This window comes from Antechinus flavipes, chromosome 2 (genome assembly GCF_016432865.1).
Source record: "Antechinus flavipes isolate AdamAnt ecotype Samford, QLD, Australia chromosome 2, AdamAnt_v2, whole genome shotgun sequence".
Classification (NCBI taxonomy): Eukaryota; Metazoa; Chordata; class Mammalia; order Dasyuromorphia; family Dasyuridae; genus Antechinus; species Antechinus flavipes.
Window position 1 is genome coordinate 38,188,217 of NC_067399.1, and position 19,518 is coordinate 38,207,734.

The 19,518-nt window shown below is 41.1% G+C and overlaps 1 protein-coding gene across 2 annotated transcripts in view; it reads left to right on the plus strand.

Moving 5' to 3' along the window:
- The window catches only part of LOC127547588 (zinc finger protein 160-like), a 35,950-nt gene that overhangs the window by 6,992 nt on the left and 9,440 nt on the right, over positions 1–19,518 (plus strand). The window contains exons 3-5 of one of the 2 annotated variants that reach the window (XR_007950215.1): positions 12,793–12,972; positions 13,649–13,744; positions 15,338–17,027. Coding sequence is in view for 1 of the 2 variants with exons in the window: in XM_051974498.1 (XP_051830458.1) it covers positions 12,837–12,972; positions 13,649–13,744; positions 15,338–16,905 (1,800 nt within the window). In the remaining variant the exon portion in view is untranslated. Of the gene's footprint in view, positions 1–12,792; positions 12,973–13,648; positions 13,745–15,337; positions 18,427–19,518 lie in introns of those variants that run through there. The other variant, XM_051974498.1, reaches the window with a different exon arrangement.

Genomic DNA, 19,518 nt, shown 5'->3' on the forward strand with positions numbered 1-19,518 from the left:
GTTAAGCGAGATTACAGACAGAATGAGGGGATACAATAAATACCGGGAATGGTAAATATGGAATAGAGTGGGAGAGCTATGAAAGACAAGTTGCTCAGTGGAGCTCCCTGTTAGCCACTAGAAAGGGAGCATCCGTGAGGTTGGGGCGTGTCCCAAGCAGGCAGGCTAAACCCTGAAAGGGACTTAGCCCCCTACTTAGCGAGCGAGAAGGGGGTTGGCAAGCGTGGTGGAGTTAGGGGAATAACCTGGAGGCAAGGCGGGGAGGAAGGGAATCAGTCACGTGGCAGAGTGCTCTGAAGGCAATGATCCAAAGAAAGGCAGCAGCTTTGGGATGGCCCACAGGAAGGTTTGTGGGGAAAATTTTAACCTCAGGGCCATGACAAGGATTTCTGAGTTGGCAAAGTGGGTGCGTGAGGCCTCTACAGAGGGTGGGTCTCAGCAGGACCTCCCAGGGGTTGAGGGATTTCTCTTGGTTTCTCTTGGTCCAAAACCCCATGATGTCAACCTCATCTTTCCCCATTGTTTTAATCTGTTAAATCTTTTGAAAAGTGGTTTGCGGATCCCTAAACAGAAGAGGGTCTATGAGACCAAAGCTGAAATTTTAGAGGCCAAAAGTAATGTCCAGAAAGTGGGAGTGAAATATTGGGGTCTGTGGGCTTGAAGTGTGACAGAGATGAACATCCCACGTTTGGTGACATCGTGGGGGTACAGAGTCAGTTACCAGGGCACAGTAGCAGAGATGAGCAAACATCAGGGTGCGCCGTCCTGGGGGCCCACTCAGACCCTGGGTAGCATTTTGCTTGTGTCTTTTCACCCCAACAGTTTCCCTCCAAACAAATGGAGCCCAAAGTCCTTTAGAATATGGGGAGATGATCTCATCTTCTGGATCCCCTTCCTGCTGTGAATGGACATAGAGCTTTTTTAAAAAAAATTTTTTTTATTTATATATTTTTATTTACAATTACATACAAGGGTAATTTTTCAGCATTGAGAATTGCAAATCCTTTTGTTCCAACTTTTCCCCTCCTTCCCCCATCCTTTCCCCCAGATGCCAGGTTGACCAATACATGTTAAATATGTTAAAGTATAAGTTAAATACAATATAAGTATACATATCCAAACAGTTATTTTGCTGTATAAAAAGAGTCAGACTTTGAAATAGTGCACTATTAGCCTGTGAAGGAAATCGAAAATGCAGGCGGACAAAAATAGAGGGATTGGGAATTCTATGTAATGGTTCTCAGTCATCTCCCAGAGTTCTTTCCCTGGGTGTAGCTGGTTCAGTTCATTACTGCTCCATTGGAACGAGATAAAATGAGATTTTTCAAGACAGTTGTGAAAATCGAGTAAGGCTTCATCTATTTCAAAGTTTGAGTAGGCCTGAAGGACTTTAAGGTCAAGGGCATACTTAAGTCCCCTTCTTGTTATCCTCCCTATTTCAGCCAAATATGGGCAACTATGTACTTGTTGGCCAAGTTCAATTTCTTGGGTAGTTCCCGCGTTTAGAATGTAAGATCCTCAGCCAATAAGGATGAGCGTCAGTGGTGGGAGGGGGAATTTGCGTTAGGGATAAAAGCGCCTACCCTACCCCCTACTGTGCTTCCTCCCTTCGACTTTCTGCTCGATGGTGGGACTCCCCATTCTCCAGAGAACGTAAATAAACTTTGCTTTGCTTCTAGAGATCTATCCAGTTGCTTTATTAATGGTTTCTGACCCACACAGTTTTGGGGGCTCTTTCCGGGATTACACTACTTGCGGTGAGTAGGTGAACCCTTGGGGTGCTGGCGGTGTGGCGCCCTGCTCTGATTTAGGCAGCCCGCCAGCGTCCAGGGCTTCTCCTTACTCCCCAAGGAAAGTGGGCCCGAAGTGGAGAAACTCAGAGCAAAGCAAAGGGAGAAACTCCGTGGTAAAAATCCCGACCGGTCGGTGGAGGACAGATATCAGTCAAGCAATTTGCTGCGCTGCAACCCAGAAAAGGTAAGCCCTCTGTGAGGCCCTGAGTCTTAAACTCGGAGGGGTCTCTGGACAGGAGCCTGTGAGGCCTGGAGTCTTAAACTCTGGGTCTCTGGACAGGATCAGTTAAGCCCCCTGTGAGGCCCTGAGTCTTAAACTCGGAGGGGTCTCTGGACAGGAGCCTGTGAGCCCTGGAGTCTTAAACTTTGGGTCTTTGGACAGGTAGGCTTGGCTAGGCCTTCTAGGGTAACGAGTCAATTGGCGTATTTGGGCGTTTTTGGAATTTAGATTCCATCCAAATTCAATGGGTGTGGCCCAGTCCCAGCCAGCCCTCGCGGAGAGAAATGAGAAAAATGATCAGAGAATACCGGTAGATAGTCCCTTGGGAAACAAATTAAGCAATTGGAACAAACTGCCAAAATATAAAGGAAAAAGCAAGAAAAAGATGATAAGGTATTGCTGCTTTGTCTGAGGTGACAAAGATATTGGTGGAGGCACTATTTGGCCTAAATTTGGCTCCCTTGAAGATTGGGTGTGCCAAATACTGAATTTGTGTGTTAATAACAAAGAACCTGTTAATCCAGAGGAGGTTCTATATGCAGGACTATGGCTTTCCGGGGCTTCCATAAGAGTCAAAGTGTAAAGGACACGAAGGAGGAAACTTTAAATACCCAGCAATGGGACCCATTGTTATCTCTCCCTCCTCCATACTTACCCCCACCCCTAGAAGAAGCCATGGTCTTAGGAAAGGGAAGGTGAGGACTTAATCCCATCAGCCCCTCCTGGGCCCCTCAGGGCACAGGAGGATTTAATTCGATTGACCCCACCTGGACTCTGAAAAGAGTCATTCTCCTCTTTAAGGAAGGAATTAGATCAAATTCAAAGAGATATCCGAAATTATCCTTTGCCGGGAACTAAAACCCCAAGTCCTAAATTATATCCCTTTAGAGAGGTTCCTTCGGCCCAGGAAGGTATAGGATTTGTGAACGCTCCCCTGAGCACCGCAGAAGTCAGGGCCTTTAAGAAGGAAATGAGGTCCTTGATAGAAGACCCCACTGGGCTAGCAGAACAGTTTGATCAATTCCTGGGCCCTAATCTTTTTACTTGGGGAGAATTTGTCAATTTTGAATGTTCTCTCCTCACTAGAGGAGAGGGGACTAATTAGGGGTGCAGCTATGAAGGAGTGGGATAGGAGAAACCCTCTAGCTGCAGGAGTAGTGTGAGCTAACCAGAAATACGGTTAGCAGATCCCAATCGGGATCATAATCACCCTATACATCGGGGAAGTATGTGGGATCGAGAGAGTGTGGCTTCTTTCCTTTCCCATGGGTCCTGACTGCAGCAGGGCCACGTGGGACCAAGGGAAAGAAACTGCTATTTGGTGAAATTCATTATTTTAAATATGATGGCAAAAGTGGTTTTATATTATTGGGATTTTAAAGCCATGTTTCGGATTTTAAGTTAAAATATAGGTTATTAAAACAAAATGCTGGTAGTTTACCTAAGGGGAGGTGGGATTGTATCACCCTACTTAGATGGTGTGTGTTCTAGAGGTATTGGGCAATTTGTAACTGAGTTATGCCTTAAAATTTGTCATCTCTGTTGGGCAATTATAAGTTTTAAGAAATTTAGTTCAGTTATTTGAGAATCTTGGAAGTTTTAAGTTTTAAAGACAAGAGACAAGAAAGATTGATTTGCAAAAGCAATCAATAATTTAAATGGAGCATCTAGTATTTGTTTGGGAGTGTTTAACTTAGGTCGGAGAAGGTTTAAGCAAATAAGCTTTGGAAGGAGAGAGATGGGACAAGAAGAGATGGTGGAAGAGAAAAAGAGAGGAAAATAGCTCTCCAAAAATGGGGAAGAAAAAGGCAAATTCCCTCGTGAATCTGCCATTTGCCATGGGAGAAGGAGATATAGCCCATGAGGTTGGGGCCTATCTTGAGCTGGCAGATTGGATCCTGGGGAAATGGCACCCTTAAAAAAGGTTAATTGAGATAAGTTAGGCTTGGGAAGCATGGTGGAGTGGGGGAAGAGTGGCCACATGGAGAAGGGACCCTGTCAGGTGATCTAATCCCCCTTCTCCATTAAGTATGGTGGCTACAACACCTTGCTGGTTCGGCTAGCAATTGCTTCTACTGTAAAGGAACAGCCTACATTTATATGGTGTTAATAACTTTATGTTTTATTTTATTTTTTTGAAGTCTGCTCTAAGAAGTTTGTTGGAACTGTAAGTTATCTGAAAGTGATTTATTTCTACTAAGATTCCATCTGTCTAAAGCAAATTATTTAATGCTTATTTACGTGCATGGTAATCTCCTTTTTTAAGGAAGATGATAAAAAATTAACTAGAGCAGGATTTTAATTTGATCTGATAATTTGATAGTGTTTTTCCAAAAATTCTTTATTTTTAGAATGAAGAGAGTATTGTTATATCTGAAAGATTTAAAAGTTTCTTTTATGTGGAAATGGATGCACAACATGCCATTTAAAATTGTTTTTCTTTGTATTCGAGTATTTTAAACGCAAATGATCTGAACTATCTACTTAGATAAGAAAGATAGCTGTATAAGATGTAAACCCTTTACTGTGATTCTTGAGAACTAGATTCATCTGAAGCCCTTGATTAATAATTGCTGTAGAAGATAAAATCCTTTGGCACTGCAGCTAATATTTGCTGGGAGTTTTGAATTCAGGTGTGACTGCATAGGTCAAAAAATGGAATGGTTAAAACTTAAGGACAGTTATCTGAGGTTGCTGCTATTAATCTTTTAACCTTTTTACTTCCTGGGGCTAGAGTTTCTTTATCTAAAGGTTTACTTCGCCCTAGTACTTGGGGCCACTCCCACCTTGCCTTTTGAGAAAGCTGGAAATCTCATCGCCCTGATTAGGCTAAGGTTTAGGCCTAGAGCCTTTTACATTGTGTGTTGATGGAGGGCAGGGCTATCTCTGGAACCCTAATCCTAGGCCCCTGATTTACTTATCAGATTTATATTGTAGTCAGATGCGTTTTTCATGTTTTGCATGATCATGGCGGGGGCGCTATATGGGAAGAGAACATTTGACACCCACACAATTCCCAATTAAATAGTGGAGAAAATGAAATGAAGGGGAACACTCTAGGTGAAGGGAAGGAGGCTTATAGGATCCGCTGCCCATGTTGCATTGCTGGAGCAAAGGCTCCTGACCAGTGGCTTTCCTTTCTAAAGTATAAGATCCGTTAGGCAAAGGATGGCTGATCTGTGTACAAGCAGTAGCTGCTACCACTCTCTTGGTAGAAGACAGTAGGAAGCTCACCTTTGGAGGCAGTCTTATAGTAAGTGTCCCACACCAAGTAAAAACCCTTATTAAATCAGAGGACTGGGAAATAGCTCACAGATTTCAGAATGTTGATAATCTTAACCCTGACTCCTGTCCCCAGGAACAGAATATCCACCCCTGCAGAGGAATATTATTGTTAAGAGTTAAAATCGATTTTCAAATGAAAGTAAGAGGATTCACAAGACTCCCCAATGCCTGGGGGAGTAAATTGGTTTGTAGATGGATCCTCTAGAGGGTAGATGGGAAAAGGAAAAATGGGTTTGCTATTGTGGATGGAGATAGGACTTCCACTGTTACCAGAGGCAGTCTGCCTGCCCATTGGTCGGCTCAAACTTGTGAATTGTATGCCTTAAATCAAGCCTTGAAGTTATTGAGGGACCAAGATGGGAATATATATACTGATTCAAAATATGCCTGGGGTGTGGTGCATGTATTTGGAAGAATTTGGGAGGAAAGAGGATTTGTAAATAGTAAAGGAGAAGAACTGGTCCATTATACACTAGTTAGAGAGGTACTGGAAATCATTCTGGCCCCTAGGAATGGAGCAGTAATACATATAAAGGGACATCAGATGGGAAACTCTTTGGAGGCAAGGGGAAATAGATTAGCAGATGAGGAGGCCAAGGGAGCTGGAGACCAGGAGATTTCTCATATGATGGTTCTGATGCCTGTACTTCCCCCTAGTCTACCCTCTCCCAGTTTTACTAAAAGGAAAAGAGAAGACCTCGACTCTCGGAGCAGTTGGGAACTCGGAAGGACGATGGCTCTTACCTGATGGCAGAGAGGTACTGACCAAAGCAAGTATGAGGCAGGTCCTTCAGCAACTGCACCAGGGCAGTCTCTGGGATGTCCAAAACCTGTGATTCTGTGCTGACAAGGTATGTTCCCCTGGCCTATATACAGTGGCCCGACAACTGGTGGACAGCTGTCTCGTTTGTCGAGGGACTAACAAGGCTGCTCAACGCCAGATCCCAAAAGGGGGACGACCTCCAGGAATCAGACGATTCCAAAGCATCCAGGTGGACTTCACTGAGCTGCCACCAGTGGGTCGCCTCAAATACTTGCTGGTCATAGTGGACCATCTGACCTCATGGTGGAGGCATTCCCCTCAGCCCGAGCAATTGCCTCGACAGTAAGGTCTTATTAGAACAAATTATTCCTAGATATGGAATAGTGGGGAGAATAGACTCTGATTAGGGAACACATTTTTCTGCCCACGTGTTGGCAGAATGTGATCGGGGCTTTAGAAATCACTTGGGATCTCCACATCCCTTGGCATCCTCCCTCTTCTGGGAAAGTAGAAAGGATGAACTAGGAAATAAAACGGCAACTGGCTAAATTATGTTTAGAGACCCAACTACCTCTTGCTCTGGTCAGAATCAGAACCAAGCCATGTAGAGAAATTGGGCTTTCAAGTATTGTACTGTCATCCTCTCTAGGCTTGTCCTATGGGAAACTGGGGCCCTATCTTGGAGACAAAGGATTTTTTTTAAGAGGTGTTAAACCATTGCTAAGACATTTACAAGAATTTCAACAGAAGGGTTAATAGCTCAGACTCCTCTAGGTTTCCCTCTTCATAGAATTCAGGTGGAGATTGGGTGTTGCTCCGTTCCTGGAAGGATGAGAAGCTGACTCTGCTGGGACGGACCCTGATAGACCCTGCCAGATAATACTGACCTCTCGGACACTGCAATTCGCCCCCCGGGAGCGAGGCTGGACACACCACACCAGAACAAAAGGACCTGTGGTGCCACCTTTTTCTGAGTGGACAGTGAAGATGGGGAGACCTCAAATTACATTTGAGGAGGGGACTTCCACTGAATGGGACACATTCTGAATCCAGTGCACTGTAATTGTATGACTTTACTTACATTAATTACTTTGGGAAATTCTCATGGGGTTTTTCCTGAGCTTTGGGTCTGGCTATTTCCTCATAATAGCCATAGAAACCAGACCTTTATCTTCCAGAGATGAGAACCAGCTCCTCCTGCTCATGCAGAATATAGGGAGAACTTTTAATTTATCAAATTGTTGGATCAATTGGTGGATCCCAACAACTGAGCTAATGGCCATGGGAACCTATACCTTTTAAGCCCCTCCTGGATCCTTTAGTAACTGATCCCAAATTCAATTCATAATGGGGCTGATTTCTGGAACTTAGAAGAGAAATATCAGTGGCCATTGATAGAAGATAGGATTTGTTAAACAGGGAGCTGGGAAATAGTGTATGTTAGTGGATTTAATTCTGTACAAGGACTTTTTCTTTCCCTATCTTGTAGTGGACACAGCAGTTGTCAAATGGACATTGCAATCATTTGGAGCTCTTGGGAGCTCTGGCACAATTCCTCATGAATTGCTGCGGATTAACAAAGGACTTCCTTTGTCCGCTCTGTCTCTAGGAGACACGAGGGAGGCTGCAAAGATTTGGAAAACTTAAATTTTTACTTGTCTGACATCAATGGGTTGGTACCATGTCACTGCAGGGACACCTGGGAAACATGGGATTGTTTCCCACATTTTGGAATACCTCTAACCCAATAGATCAATGGCCAGTTCCCAGTTGTAGGAGGAAGGATCAGGGTTGATGGAAATGTCAGTATGTCACCTTTGTAGGGGAAGATCCCCTAGGGATGAGGGATCAGCAATATTGCCCTTTTACAAGGAATTGTTCAGACATATTTTTGAGGGAACAACCTATTATTAGATCTGTGGCTTAACTGCTTATACTCTCCTACTTGGACTAATAAGGCCAAAATTTTTCTTTCTTCCTGAATAGGAAAATGATGATTTGGGAAGAGAGAAATGGGGTTTAGACACCTCCATTGGAGAGGTATACCTCCAGACTGGAGATGCAAATGGTTGGCGTGATTCCTGGCCTCCAGAAAGAATAGAGTATGAGCCACCCACTTGGGCTCAAGATGGAAGATGGGGATATAGAACCCCAATATATATGTTGAATAGGATAATTAGGCTTCAAGCAGTTGTAGAGATTATTACTAATCAGGCGGCTGAGGCACTAGATCCTTTGGATGACCAAGCTACTCAAACAAGAGAGGCTGTTTTACAACATAGACTGGTGCTGGATTATTTGTTAGCTGAGGAAGGGGGAGTCTGTGCGAAACTGAATTTATCAACATGTTGTATAAAGATTGATGACAATGGAAATGTAGTAAAAGAAATCACTAAGAACATTAGGAAACTTGCTCATGTTCCCGTACAGACCTGGACCTCACCGTTCAATACTTCTTGGTGGTCCTGGTTTGGGGGAAGCTGGTGGAAACAGCTCCTTTGGTTTGGCCTCATAGCACTCAGCAGTGTTATATTGCTCCCTATTTGCATACCTTGTTTGATCCGATTAATAACCAGAATAGTCCAAACCTCATTATCTAGAATGATTAGGTTAGAAGAGAATGTTGAAGGGTCTGTTAGATTGATGGTGTTAAAAGGACAAGGGTGGGAACCATTGGTCCAGGGGGGCAGGCAGGAACCAGAAGGTGATGAGAAATTCGATAGAGAATGTGAAGTTATGCTACAAGAATTTGAAGAGATCTCAGTGTATAAATAAGAGGGGGGACTGAACAAGATAAAATGAGATCTTTCAAGACAGTTGTGAAAATCGAGTAAGGCTTCATCTATTTCAAAGTTTCAGTAGGCCTGAAAGACTTTAAGGTCAAGGGCATACTTAAGTCCCCTTCTTGTTATCCTCCCTATTTCAGCCAAATATGGGCAACTATGTACTTGTTGGCCAAGTTCAATTTCTTGGATAGTTACCACGTTTAGAATGTAAGATCCTCAGCCAATAAGGATGAGGGTCAGTGGTGGGAGGGGAATTTGCGTTAGGGATAAAAGCGCCTACCCTACCCCCTACTGTGCTTCCTCCCTTCGACTTTCTGCTCGATGGTGGGATTCCCCATTCTCCAGAGAACGTAAATAAACTTTGCTTTGCTTCTAGAGATCTATCCAGCTGTTTTATTAATGGTTTCTATCCAGCTGTTTTATTAATGGTTTCTGACCCACAAACATTGGAACTGATTTGGTTCATCTCATTGTTGAAGTGGACCACGTCCATCAGAATTGATCATCATATAATATTGTTGTTAAAGTATATAATGATCTCCTGGTCCTGCTCATTTCACTCAGCATCAGCTCATGTAAGTCTCTCCAAGCCTTTCTGAAGTCATCCTGTTGGTCATTTCTTACAGAACAATAATATTCCATAATATTCATATACCACAATTTTATTCAGCCATTCTCCAATTGATGGGCATCCACTCACTTTCCAGTTTCTGGCCACTACAAACAGGGCTGCCACAAACATTCTTGCACACACAGGTCCTTTTCCCTTTTTAAAAATCTCTTTGGGGTATAAGCTCAGTAGTAACACTGCTAAGTCAAAGGGTATGCACAGTTTGATAGCTTTTTGAGCATAGTTCCAAATTGCTCTCCAAATGGCTGGATATGTTCACAATTCCACCAACAATGTATCAGTTGGACATAGAACTTGATGAGGTTAGTGGCAGGTTCAGGACTCAAGGAACCAAATGAAGAGTTTTCACAGTTGTGTCCCCAATTGAAGAGTTTTAGGTGCAGTGCAGGGTCCCCTTGATTCTTCTAGGATTTGGCGTGGGGTAGGGACTTGTGGAAACCCTTTCTGGCAGTGCAGAGGTCCTTTGTAAAGGATTTTTATGAACCTGAAAAGCTAGACTGGTAAAAGAAATTTATTATTGGCATTGGGAAGTCAGCCTTTGCTATGCATGAATAGAAAGAATGAATTCCTTGGTGGCAAGGTGCCGACAGAGAAGTAAATTTTCTAGCAAAGAAATCCTGACAGAAAGATATAAAGTCTTGTTAGGGAAATAGGTAAGAAAGAGATAAAGAGGGGGTAATGCTGAAAAAGAATATCATTTCATCAGGCAGAGAGATGCAGCTTATATCAAGGAGAGAGCAGTTCCTTGGCATGGCATGGATGGCATGTCGGCCCTTGGTAAGGACTTTTAGCCCCAAGTTGGCTCATTTCATGGCTAGAAGCTGGAGGTTGCTTTTGATGGGGGCTGGGTGCAGTTGGAACTGGCATCAGAACAGAAAATCTTGGAATTGAATGAGTGTCTCTGGGCTAATCTCTACCTCAATTAATCAGTCCTGAGTGTTATCAATGAGGGTGGTGCCCTTCTCTCAGGATAACAGAATGAAGCTGTTTATTCTCTTTCCCTCAGACAGGGTTTTTCAGAGAGAGAGAGTTTCGGGGTCCCCCTTCAATTTCAGGCTCTCCTCATCAAACTGATTTGGAGGGTGGGCTAGGAAATGACTGAAGTGGGTTATCCATTGAGGCTCTGAGTCAGATCCCGGAAGCTGGTCACTGCAGCTGCCACGTGATGGTCATGTGAAGGTGACCAAGGCTGAAACAGAGCTAAGGAGCAGAGCTTAGTAGCATTGGGAACAGTGAAGGGTTCCCTTGGGTGGCCAAGGATAAATGTACCCAAGTATTTAAAAGGACGTAGTTACTGGGTAGAAAGGATGACAGCCTGAGAACACCATTCAGGACCTCCTCGGTGTGACCTGAGTCCCTTGGACTCCACTTTTTTCCTTAGCAGTTAAGAGGAGGTGGACTGCAGTCGGAGAACTACCTGTAGCCTGCATTGATTAAGCACTTACTGTGTGCCAGCAAGGAAGATATAACCAAACACTAAGCACTGAATAAGCCCCCATGGAAAAAGGCAAAAAGAGGCCCTGCCCACAAAAGAGTCTCAGTGTATGAGGAGATAGCTGTGGTGCCTTATTGAGGGAAGCCATGAGTAAAAAGGAACAGAGGAGGGGGACTTGGGAGTCAGGAGAGGTGCAGGTTTAAGGGCCCACTTTGACCCATTGTTGTGAGCATGAATGATCACAGCTAACCTTTTAAAAGACCTTAAAAGTTGTTCAGATTAATGGGAGTGGGATAAAAGGGGAGGAAGGAAAAAGGAGGAATCTGTGGATGGGAGAGAATAGGGAATAACCCAGAGTTAGCAAGGACAGGGAAGAGGAGACTTTCAGCAATATTGTAACAAGAATTCCAGGTCGAGTTTATTGAAAAACCTCAAGAGAGGGCTTGGGAGCCTTGTTCCCTAACCACGAAAAACAGTGATTCCTTCAAGAAAGAAATATACATTATGTGTCGGCCTTGCTGGTACTATTTTAGATGCATATGTATGTCAGTATAAATGCATGTGTGGGTATATATAGATGCGTGTGTACATCAATATAAGTGTATTTCAATGTATCCATGTGTGTTTATCTGCATGTAGGTATCTATGAGTGTGTATATAGGAGTCTTTAAAGATGCAATCATATTGTCTGCAAAGAGTGTAGTATTTTTTCCTATCATTCACTATGTTAATTCTTCCAGTTTCTTTTTCTTGTCTTCTTGCTGTAGCTAACATTTCCAGTATAATAATGATGGTAATGGGCATTCTTGCTTCCACCTACCCTGATCTTATTGGGAAGAATTCTAGTTTATATTCCTAACAGAAAAAGCTTTCTGATGATTTTAGATGGATAATAATTATCATAGTAAGGGAAACTCCATTGATTCCTATTCTGTGTAGTCTTTTTAATAAAATAAGTACTTTTTTTTTGGCAAAAGGTTTTTCTGCATCCATTAAGAATCATATCATCCATAAGAATTCTGTCGGTTTTGTTATTGATATGATCAATTATGCTGATAGTGAGCTATTCTTGAATGAGCCTTGCATTTCTGGTATGACCTTTGACCCAGCAGTGTCTCTACTGGGTCTATAACCCAAAGATATCATCGTGAATGGAAAATAAACCACATGTTCACAAATGTTTGTAGCAGCCCTTTTTGTAGTGGCAAAGAACTACAAAATGAATGTCTGAATAAGTTGTGCTGTGAGTGTAATGGAATATTACTGTTCAATGTGAAATGATGAAAAGGCTGATTTCAGAAAAGCCTGCAAAGCCTTATATAAGCTCATGCTAAGTGAAATGAGTAGAACCAAGTGAGCATTGTAGACAGTAACAAGATTATGTGATGATCAGCTGTGATGGACTTGGTTCTTTTCAACAATGAGATGATGGGGCAGTTCCAGTAGACTTGTGAGTAGGGAGCTGTCCACATCCAGAGAAAGAGGATTATGGGAATTGAATGTGGATCAAAGCATAGAATTTTCACCTTTTCTGTAGGTGGTTGTTTGCTTAGTTTTTTTTTCTGTTTTGTTTTTCCCCCTTGTGATCTTATTTTTCTTGTACAGCAAGATAAAAATAGAAATATATTTAGAAGAATTGCATATGTTGAATCTACATTGGATTACTCCACAAGTGGGGGAGGGAAAAGGGAGGAAGAAAATTTGGAACAAAACAGTTTTCAAGGGAATGTTAAAAAATTTCTTTGCATGCATTTTGAAAAATAAAGTTATTATTTAAAAAGAAATAAAGAGAAATTTAAAAAAGTAAATTTATTTCATTTTGTGGCTACATTTTGAGATCCAAATGTCTCTCTCCCTTCTTCCCCACCCTGATATGTAGGTGGTTTATGAAGTCCCTTTCATCTCTCAAGCTAAGATCCTGTGATGTTTCAGAAATTACTGACATTCCAAGATGTTGCTGTGGAATTCACGCAGGAGGAATGGAGCTGTTTGGATCCTGGCCAGAAGGACCTGTACAGGGACGTGATGCTGGAGAACTATGAGAACTTTGTCTTTCTTGGTAAGGTAGCTTGTTTTAATTCATTCAATCAGGATTGAATCTAACCTGTGCAGTAACTAGGGTTGCAAGTGTTGAAGGCCAAAAAACAGGACATGGTAGAGTTGGGGGAACATCCCATGATGACCTAAAGAGATGGCAGGAAGAGCATCATGTGTGAGCCCCTTCAAGGTCAGTGAATTCCATCTGTCCATGGCCGTGGGAGCTGAAGAGCTTGGCTAAATTTGAATTTGCTGGACAGGGAGGGAGAGTCACACAAATGCCTTATACATAAAGATGCCCTCAAACCTTTGAGCAATTTTTGAGCAGTTATTGCACTTCCCAGACAAAAAGTCCTTCTTTGTCCATCTGGAAATTAGCAGCTTTATTCTGTAGCCCTGTAGGCTCTCCTTCCACACTCTTTGCTCAGCCAGGCTTCAGGTTCCCCATAGAGCCCCAGGGCAGAGAAGGAAAGACTTCTCCCAGCAGACTAGGAATGGGTGAACATGACCCCATCTGTCCTGAGTCTGCACCAAGGGCTGTGTTCCTTCCCTTACATTTGCTGAGGGAAGCATCTTTCAGGGATGCTTCTCTACTGACATTTCTAGACATGCCCCTTTTCTGTAGAGAGAAACCAGGACTGAGTTCTGAGGTGTCTCCCTCTGTTCTCAACATTTTCCACTTGTTTCTCCTTTAACAGGGTTTCCAGTAACTAAACCAAACGTGATTTCTCGGCTGGAGAGACATGAAGCCCCCTGGCTATCAAGGGAAGAAGACCCCAGATGCATTTCTGAGGGTGAGTAATAACCAGGCAGGCAGGGGGTGCAGTCCCTTGAGTGCCAGCCCTGGATTGAAGGAGCCTTAGGGTTCTGAGTTTCAGTCTGACCTCAGACACTTCCCAGCAATGAGACCCTGGATGGAAATAGCAGACTCCTTTGAGATATGAATCTCTGCCAAGAAATCTCTCAGAGGGGTTTCCAAAGGGTCAGATGTAGCTGAAAACCCCTGATCCAGAAATACAGGCAGAGACTCACTGCCAGCAGGAGCTTGACTGGGTCATTAGAGTGAGTTACCTTGGAAATGTTGGCCTGGAGCTCTCTTTAAAGGTCCATAGGCCTGAGAAGAGGAGCTGTGGGTATCCTTCCTGCACTTCTCCTATAATCTCACCTTTCATCTGAAGAAATGGTTTTCTAGTAAATTTGCCCTTGTATTTGTCTCTAATCTTAGAAAAAGATGTAATTCTTATTGATCACGTTTAGCTTTCTAACCATATGTTGGGTTCTATCCTTTATTTTCATGACTGTTTAGAGTTCTTAAATTATTAGGTTTTTTTTTTTTTTTCTCTGTGAAGAGTCTTTTCTGAGAGATAAAGGTTAAAGAACTTTAAGTCTGACCTCTACTTAAAAAAATCCCACCATTGCTCCATCCTCTTTCCTGTTTTATCTTGCTTCCAATTGGTCTCATTCTTTTCAGTGACAGATCCTATAAAGATGTCATCTAACCTTCTATCTACTTACTACTTTCCCTTTCCCACTTTGAATTGGTGCTGTCATCTATTTCACTGTTCATGGAAAATTGTCTTTAAGTCATTACTGACTTTAATAATATTGATAACTAATATACTAGTAGCAGATTTACTAGTGTTTGGAATTTTAAAATGTTAGATGTAAATTAAATTTAAATTTAAAATTTAGGACATGAAAGCAGGGTCTAAATTTCTGATATGTTACCAAACATAAAGAGCACCAGCTTCCCAGTTAGCAGACCTGGGGTCAGAGCCTGCCTCTAACACTTACTAAGTGTGACATTGCACTATTCAGTTCACCTCTCAGTGCTCCTTTTCTGTTAAGGCCTTGAGTCCTGTCCATCACTTTGTGATCCTATTTGGGGTTTCCAAATCCTGGAATGGTCTACCATTTCAGCTAAATTAAACTCAGGAAGATGAGTCTTCTTGCCTGAAGGTTCAATGTTCTGTACAGTATGGTGGTCTCACCTTGCTGTTCAATATTCTAGGCAGCTCTCAAGCTGTAACTTTCATAGTAAGTGGAAACCTGGTTTGGTCTAGAGATTTTCTTCACAAAATCAGAGTTTTAATCACTATGTCTTCTTCAGTGTTACCAGCGATTAACTTCAAATATAATCATCTGTGGTTTTGGAATTATTGTTTTTCTCTCTGAAAATGTAAGTGTTTATGAAGTCACTGGCACTTCTTTTACTTTCCCCTTACCTATTTTTGGGCTTCAGCTCCCTCTTGATCATGTCTCTTCTCCCTTGTCCAAATCAGTCCCTTCTTCAATGGAGAGACCTGAATCTAGAATTGAATATAAAATACTTTTCTTTCCCCCACAATATTGCTCCCAATGCTGACACTTTTTTGTGTTCCTTTCAGATTCTCCTGTTGAAAAAAGAGAATGTGAAACCAAGGAGTCAACTCCAAAACAGTGTTTTACTATCAGAGAGACATCCAGAGAGGGACTCATAAAGGATGATTTCTACAAATCTAAATTGGGAGAAGCTTGGAATTATGACACTGGATTAAAAAGGCAGATAAATAATCTGGAAAGACAGTCCATGAAGCTAGTAATAAAGCATAGCAAAAAGTCATGTAGCAGAATTTTCATGGTAATTAATAAGTACAAAAAGTTTTTCCATTACTACTCAAAACTGAATCATTACCATAGAGTGTGTTCTCAAGGAGAACCTCATAGAATCGATGAATGTGACAAAACTTTCCACATCAATTCAGACTTTAGTGTACACGGAGGAATTCATGCTGGAGTGAAAGCTGATAAATTTGGTGACTATGGTAATACATCTGACTGCCAACCTTACCTTAGTGTTCCACAGAAGAATCTTCAAGAAGAAAAGCCTATTAAACGATATTATAATGATAGCAAAACTTTTAGGCAGAGGGGATATCTTTCTCCACATAATACACTTCCTTCTGAAGAGAAACCTTATAAATGTAACGAATGTGGGAAAACTTTCAGCCTTAAGGAAATCTTTAATAAACACAAGAAAATTCATACTGGAATGAAACTCTATAAATGTAATGAATGTGGAAAAGCTTATAAGGACAAAGCATCCTTTAACAGACATGAGCGAATTCATACTGGAGAGAAACCCTTTAAATGTAATGAATGCGGAAAAGCCTTCATTCAGAATTATCTCCTTAATATCCATAAAAAAATTCATAGTGGAGAGAAACCCTATAAATGTGATGAATGCGGAAAAGCCTTCACTCTGAAGTATCGCCTTAATATGCATAAAAATATTCATACTGGAGAGAAACCCTATAAATGTAATGAATGTGAGAAAACTTTCACTCAGACGTATCACCTTAATAGACATAAGAAAATTCATACTGGAGAGAAACCATATATATGTAAAGAATGTGGGAAAGCCTTCATGTTAAAGGGAAGGCTTGAAGTACATGAAGTAATTCATACTGGGCAGAAACCCTATAAATGTAATGAATGTGGGAAAGCCTTCCGCCAGAAAGGAGCCCTTAATTCACATAAGAGAATGCATACAGGAGAGAAACCCTTTAAATGTAATGAATGTGGAAAAGCCTATCAGCAGAAAGGAGGCCTTGATGCACATAAGAGAACTCATAGTGGAGAGAAACCCTTTAAATGTAATGAATGTGGAAAAGCCTATCAGCAGAAAGTAGGCCTTGATTCACATAAGAGAACTCATAGTGGAGAAAAACCCTTTAAATGTAATGAATGTGGAAAAGCCTATCAGCAGAAAGTAGGCCTTGATTCACATAAGAGAACTCATAGTGGAGAGAAACCCTTTAAATGTAATGAATGTGCAAAAGCCTTCAGGGACAAGGCAGGCCTTAATTCACATATGAGAATTCATACTGGAGAGAAACCATTTAAATGTAATGAATGTGGAAAATCCTTCAGGGAGAAAAGCAGTCTTAATTCACATAGGAAAAGTCATAACTGATATGAAACTTTGTAATAAATGTGGAAAAGCCCTCAAAGTTAAGGAACATCTTAATAGACATAAGAAAACTCATACTGATGAGAAACTCTATATATGTAATGAATGTGGAAAAGTCTTCAAATGTAAGTAACACCTTAATTTACATAAGAGTTCATATTAAAAATGTAAGGAATGTGGAGAATTGTTTAAGTGTATAGAAACTTTTAAAAATAAATTCCTCCTGGAGGGAAATCCTTTGAATGTACTGATGTTGAAGCAGACTATGGCTGAAATCCAAACTTTGCAAAATAAAAAGTGAGAAATTGAGATAAGTTTCTTGTACAGTTCAAACCTTAACAGTATCAAATAATGCATTCTGGTTAGAAATGTAAAGGTAAAGAATGTAAAAATCTTGCAAATAGCAGGCACACTTTATTTTACATGAAAATATCTTCACTGGCTCAAGCTGATATAATACCTTAAGCAGTCATATTGAGCAATTGGATTTGGGAGAACAATAATATAGCCAGTGGACATGGAGCATTTGGGGGACAAGATCCAAGGAGAAGTAGTTTGAGATATTGACACTTTTGGGTAAAAGTTGTTTCAAGTTAACTAGATGATCTCAGAAGAGAAGATAGTATGGATTAGAAAGTAAGTAAAATCCTGTTTCACATGATAAGACAAGTTCTGCTTGTTTCATTATCCAGATAATGGGGACCATATGAACTTGTTTAAAGTCCAGATCATAAATACTAGCCCTTAGTATTATCTCAGGTTTTCTAATGTAAAGATAATTTTTAATCTTCTCCCCCCTCAGTTACATATTTTTCCCAATTATATATGAAGGTGATTTTCGACTTATATTACCTATCTCAGCTGGTCCTCCAACCTTGGTTTTCTTTGAGGAAGGGAAGAAGGGAGAGTTTGAAGTCTTGGCTATCTGCCTTGTCTTCTAGGTGTCACAATCCCTGTTATGGAGAAAGAAGGTAAAACTTAATACATCCGAAGTAGAGTCCTTGTAACAAGGTTGTTGCTTGTCCTTCATTCCTGAAGATGAATTACCTCAGGGAGTGGATGTCCTCTCAGGAAAATAAATTAGACTTGAGTGAGGGAAGGCTGGGCAAGATTACCAGCCTGCCTTTGTTCTCACTGGGTCCAGTGGCCAGATAAAGTTCTGGTTGATTAGAAATAGCCCTGGAAGCAGGAGGAGACTGCAAGTTATCATCTTTAACAGCTCTCAGTTTGACTAGGCAATGCCTATTCAATGATTAAGGCTAATTAAGGCTCTGATGATCAGAAGACCTGTAGTTAATCCTGGCTTTCTGACTTATTGTCTTCCTCACTTAGGGCAACTTTTTCAACCTTTTCTTGACCTCAGGTTCCTCATAACGTCAGGGGTTTGACCTAGACAAGGGCATCAAGTTTTTTTTTTTTTTTTTGCAACTCCTTGCACCAGCCTGCCTGTACCTGGGAATTTTATCAGCAGTCTCACCCTTTTTGGGGTTCATATATTAATAAAAGACCATGTTTTTTTCTAAATTTGGTTTCTAATTTTTCTGGTTTTGACTTCCACGTTTTATGTTTTATTTCACTAAATAGTTTTTTCAGTAAGAGTATGGTTGGGAAAAGTCATGGTTTGAATTTTTTTCTTGTCTTTTCAAAAGATTCATCCTTTTTTGCCACAATTTCCTTTTATTGTCCTGCCTCAGTTTCCCTAATTTGTTCTGCCTCAGTTCCTTGAATTGTTTTGCCTCAATCCCTCTGGTTCCAACACCCCCCTCCCTCCTAATCATCAGGATGTTTGATCCAGATAAGGAGAAAGACCTTCTATCTTAAACCTCATGACCCCAGACCTTCCCAACTTATCAGAATGTCGGTGGCCTCCCCCCCCATTCTGTCATTGTTCTTCTTAATCACCAAATCCCCATAAAGAATCTCTGCAATCCCACATTCAATGCTGGATTCTTGAAGACAGAAATGTCATTCAGCTCTGAGATCAAAACGGATTCTTTTGGTCCCAGCACACTGTCTCTCTCCAAATATATTAAAAACTCTCTAATCACTACTTTGCCTCAGTTTCTTTTCCATTCCAATCCATTCAAATACTTTATATTCAAAATTTTAGGGAACATTGATTTGGTAGATTTAAAATGTTAATTGGGTATAAATTCGAATTTTAGGCTATAAATTTGATATGGTTCTAATTAGGATTATTCCATTAGTTTGGAATTGAAATTTTAATCAATGCTATGTTGAATGAGATTAGTAGCAAAAGAAATCCAATCTATGCCAAGGTAGTACATGATTTGATATTTTCAGTGGTGGATTCCTGAATACATTCATCATAATTATTAGTGTAAGATAGAATGGTTTTCGTAATAAATTAGATATGAAGGAATTTTTCATAGAACCTCCTCATTGTGTATAGACAATTCCTCAATTAAAATGATTGAATGAATGAGCTTAAAAAAGAAATACTTTATGTTTGGCTAAATCAGGCTGTTGAAGAGTGGGAATAAGGGGAGAGAAACACAGGTCCAATGTGAAAAATTCAAGAGTCCTTAGGTTTGGGACAAAAAAGGATTTTTTTATTGTTCACTTAGAAGGAGGCTTTGTTAGGGAGCAAATTCC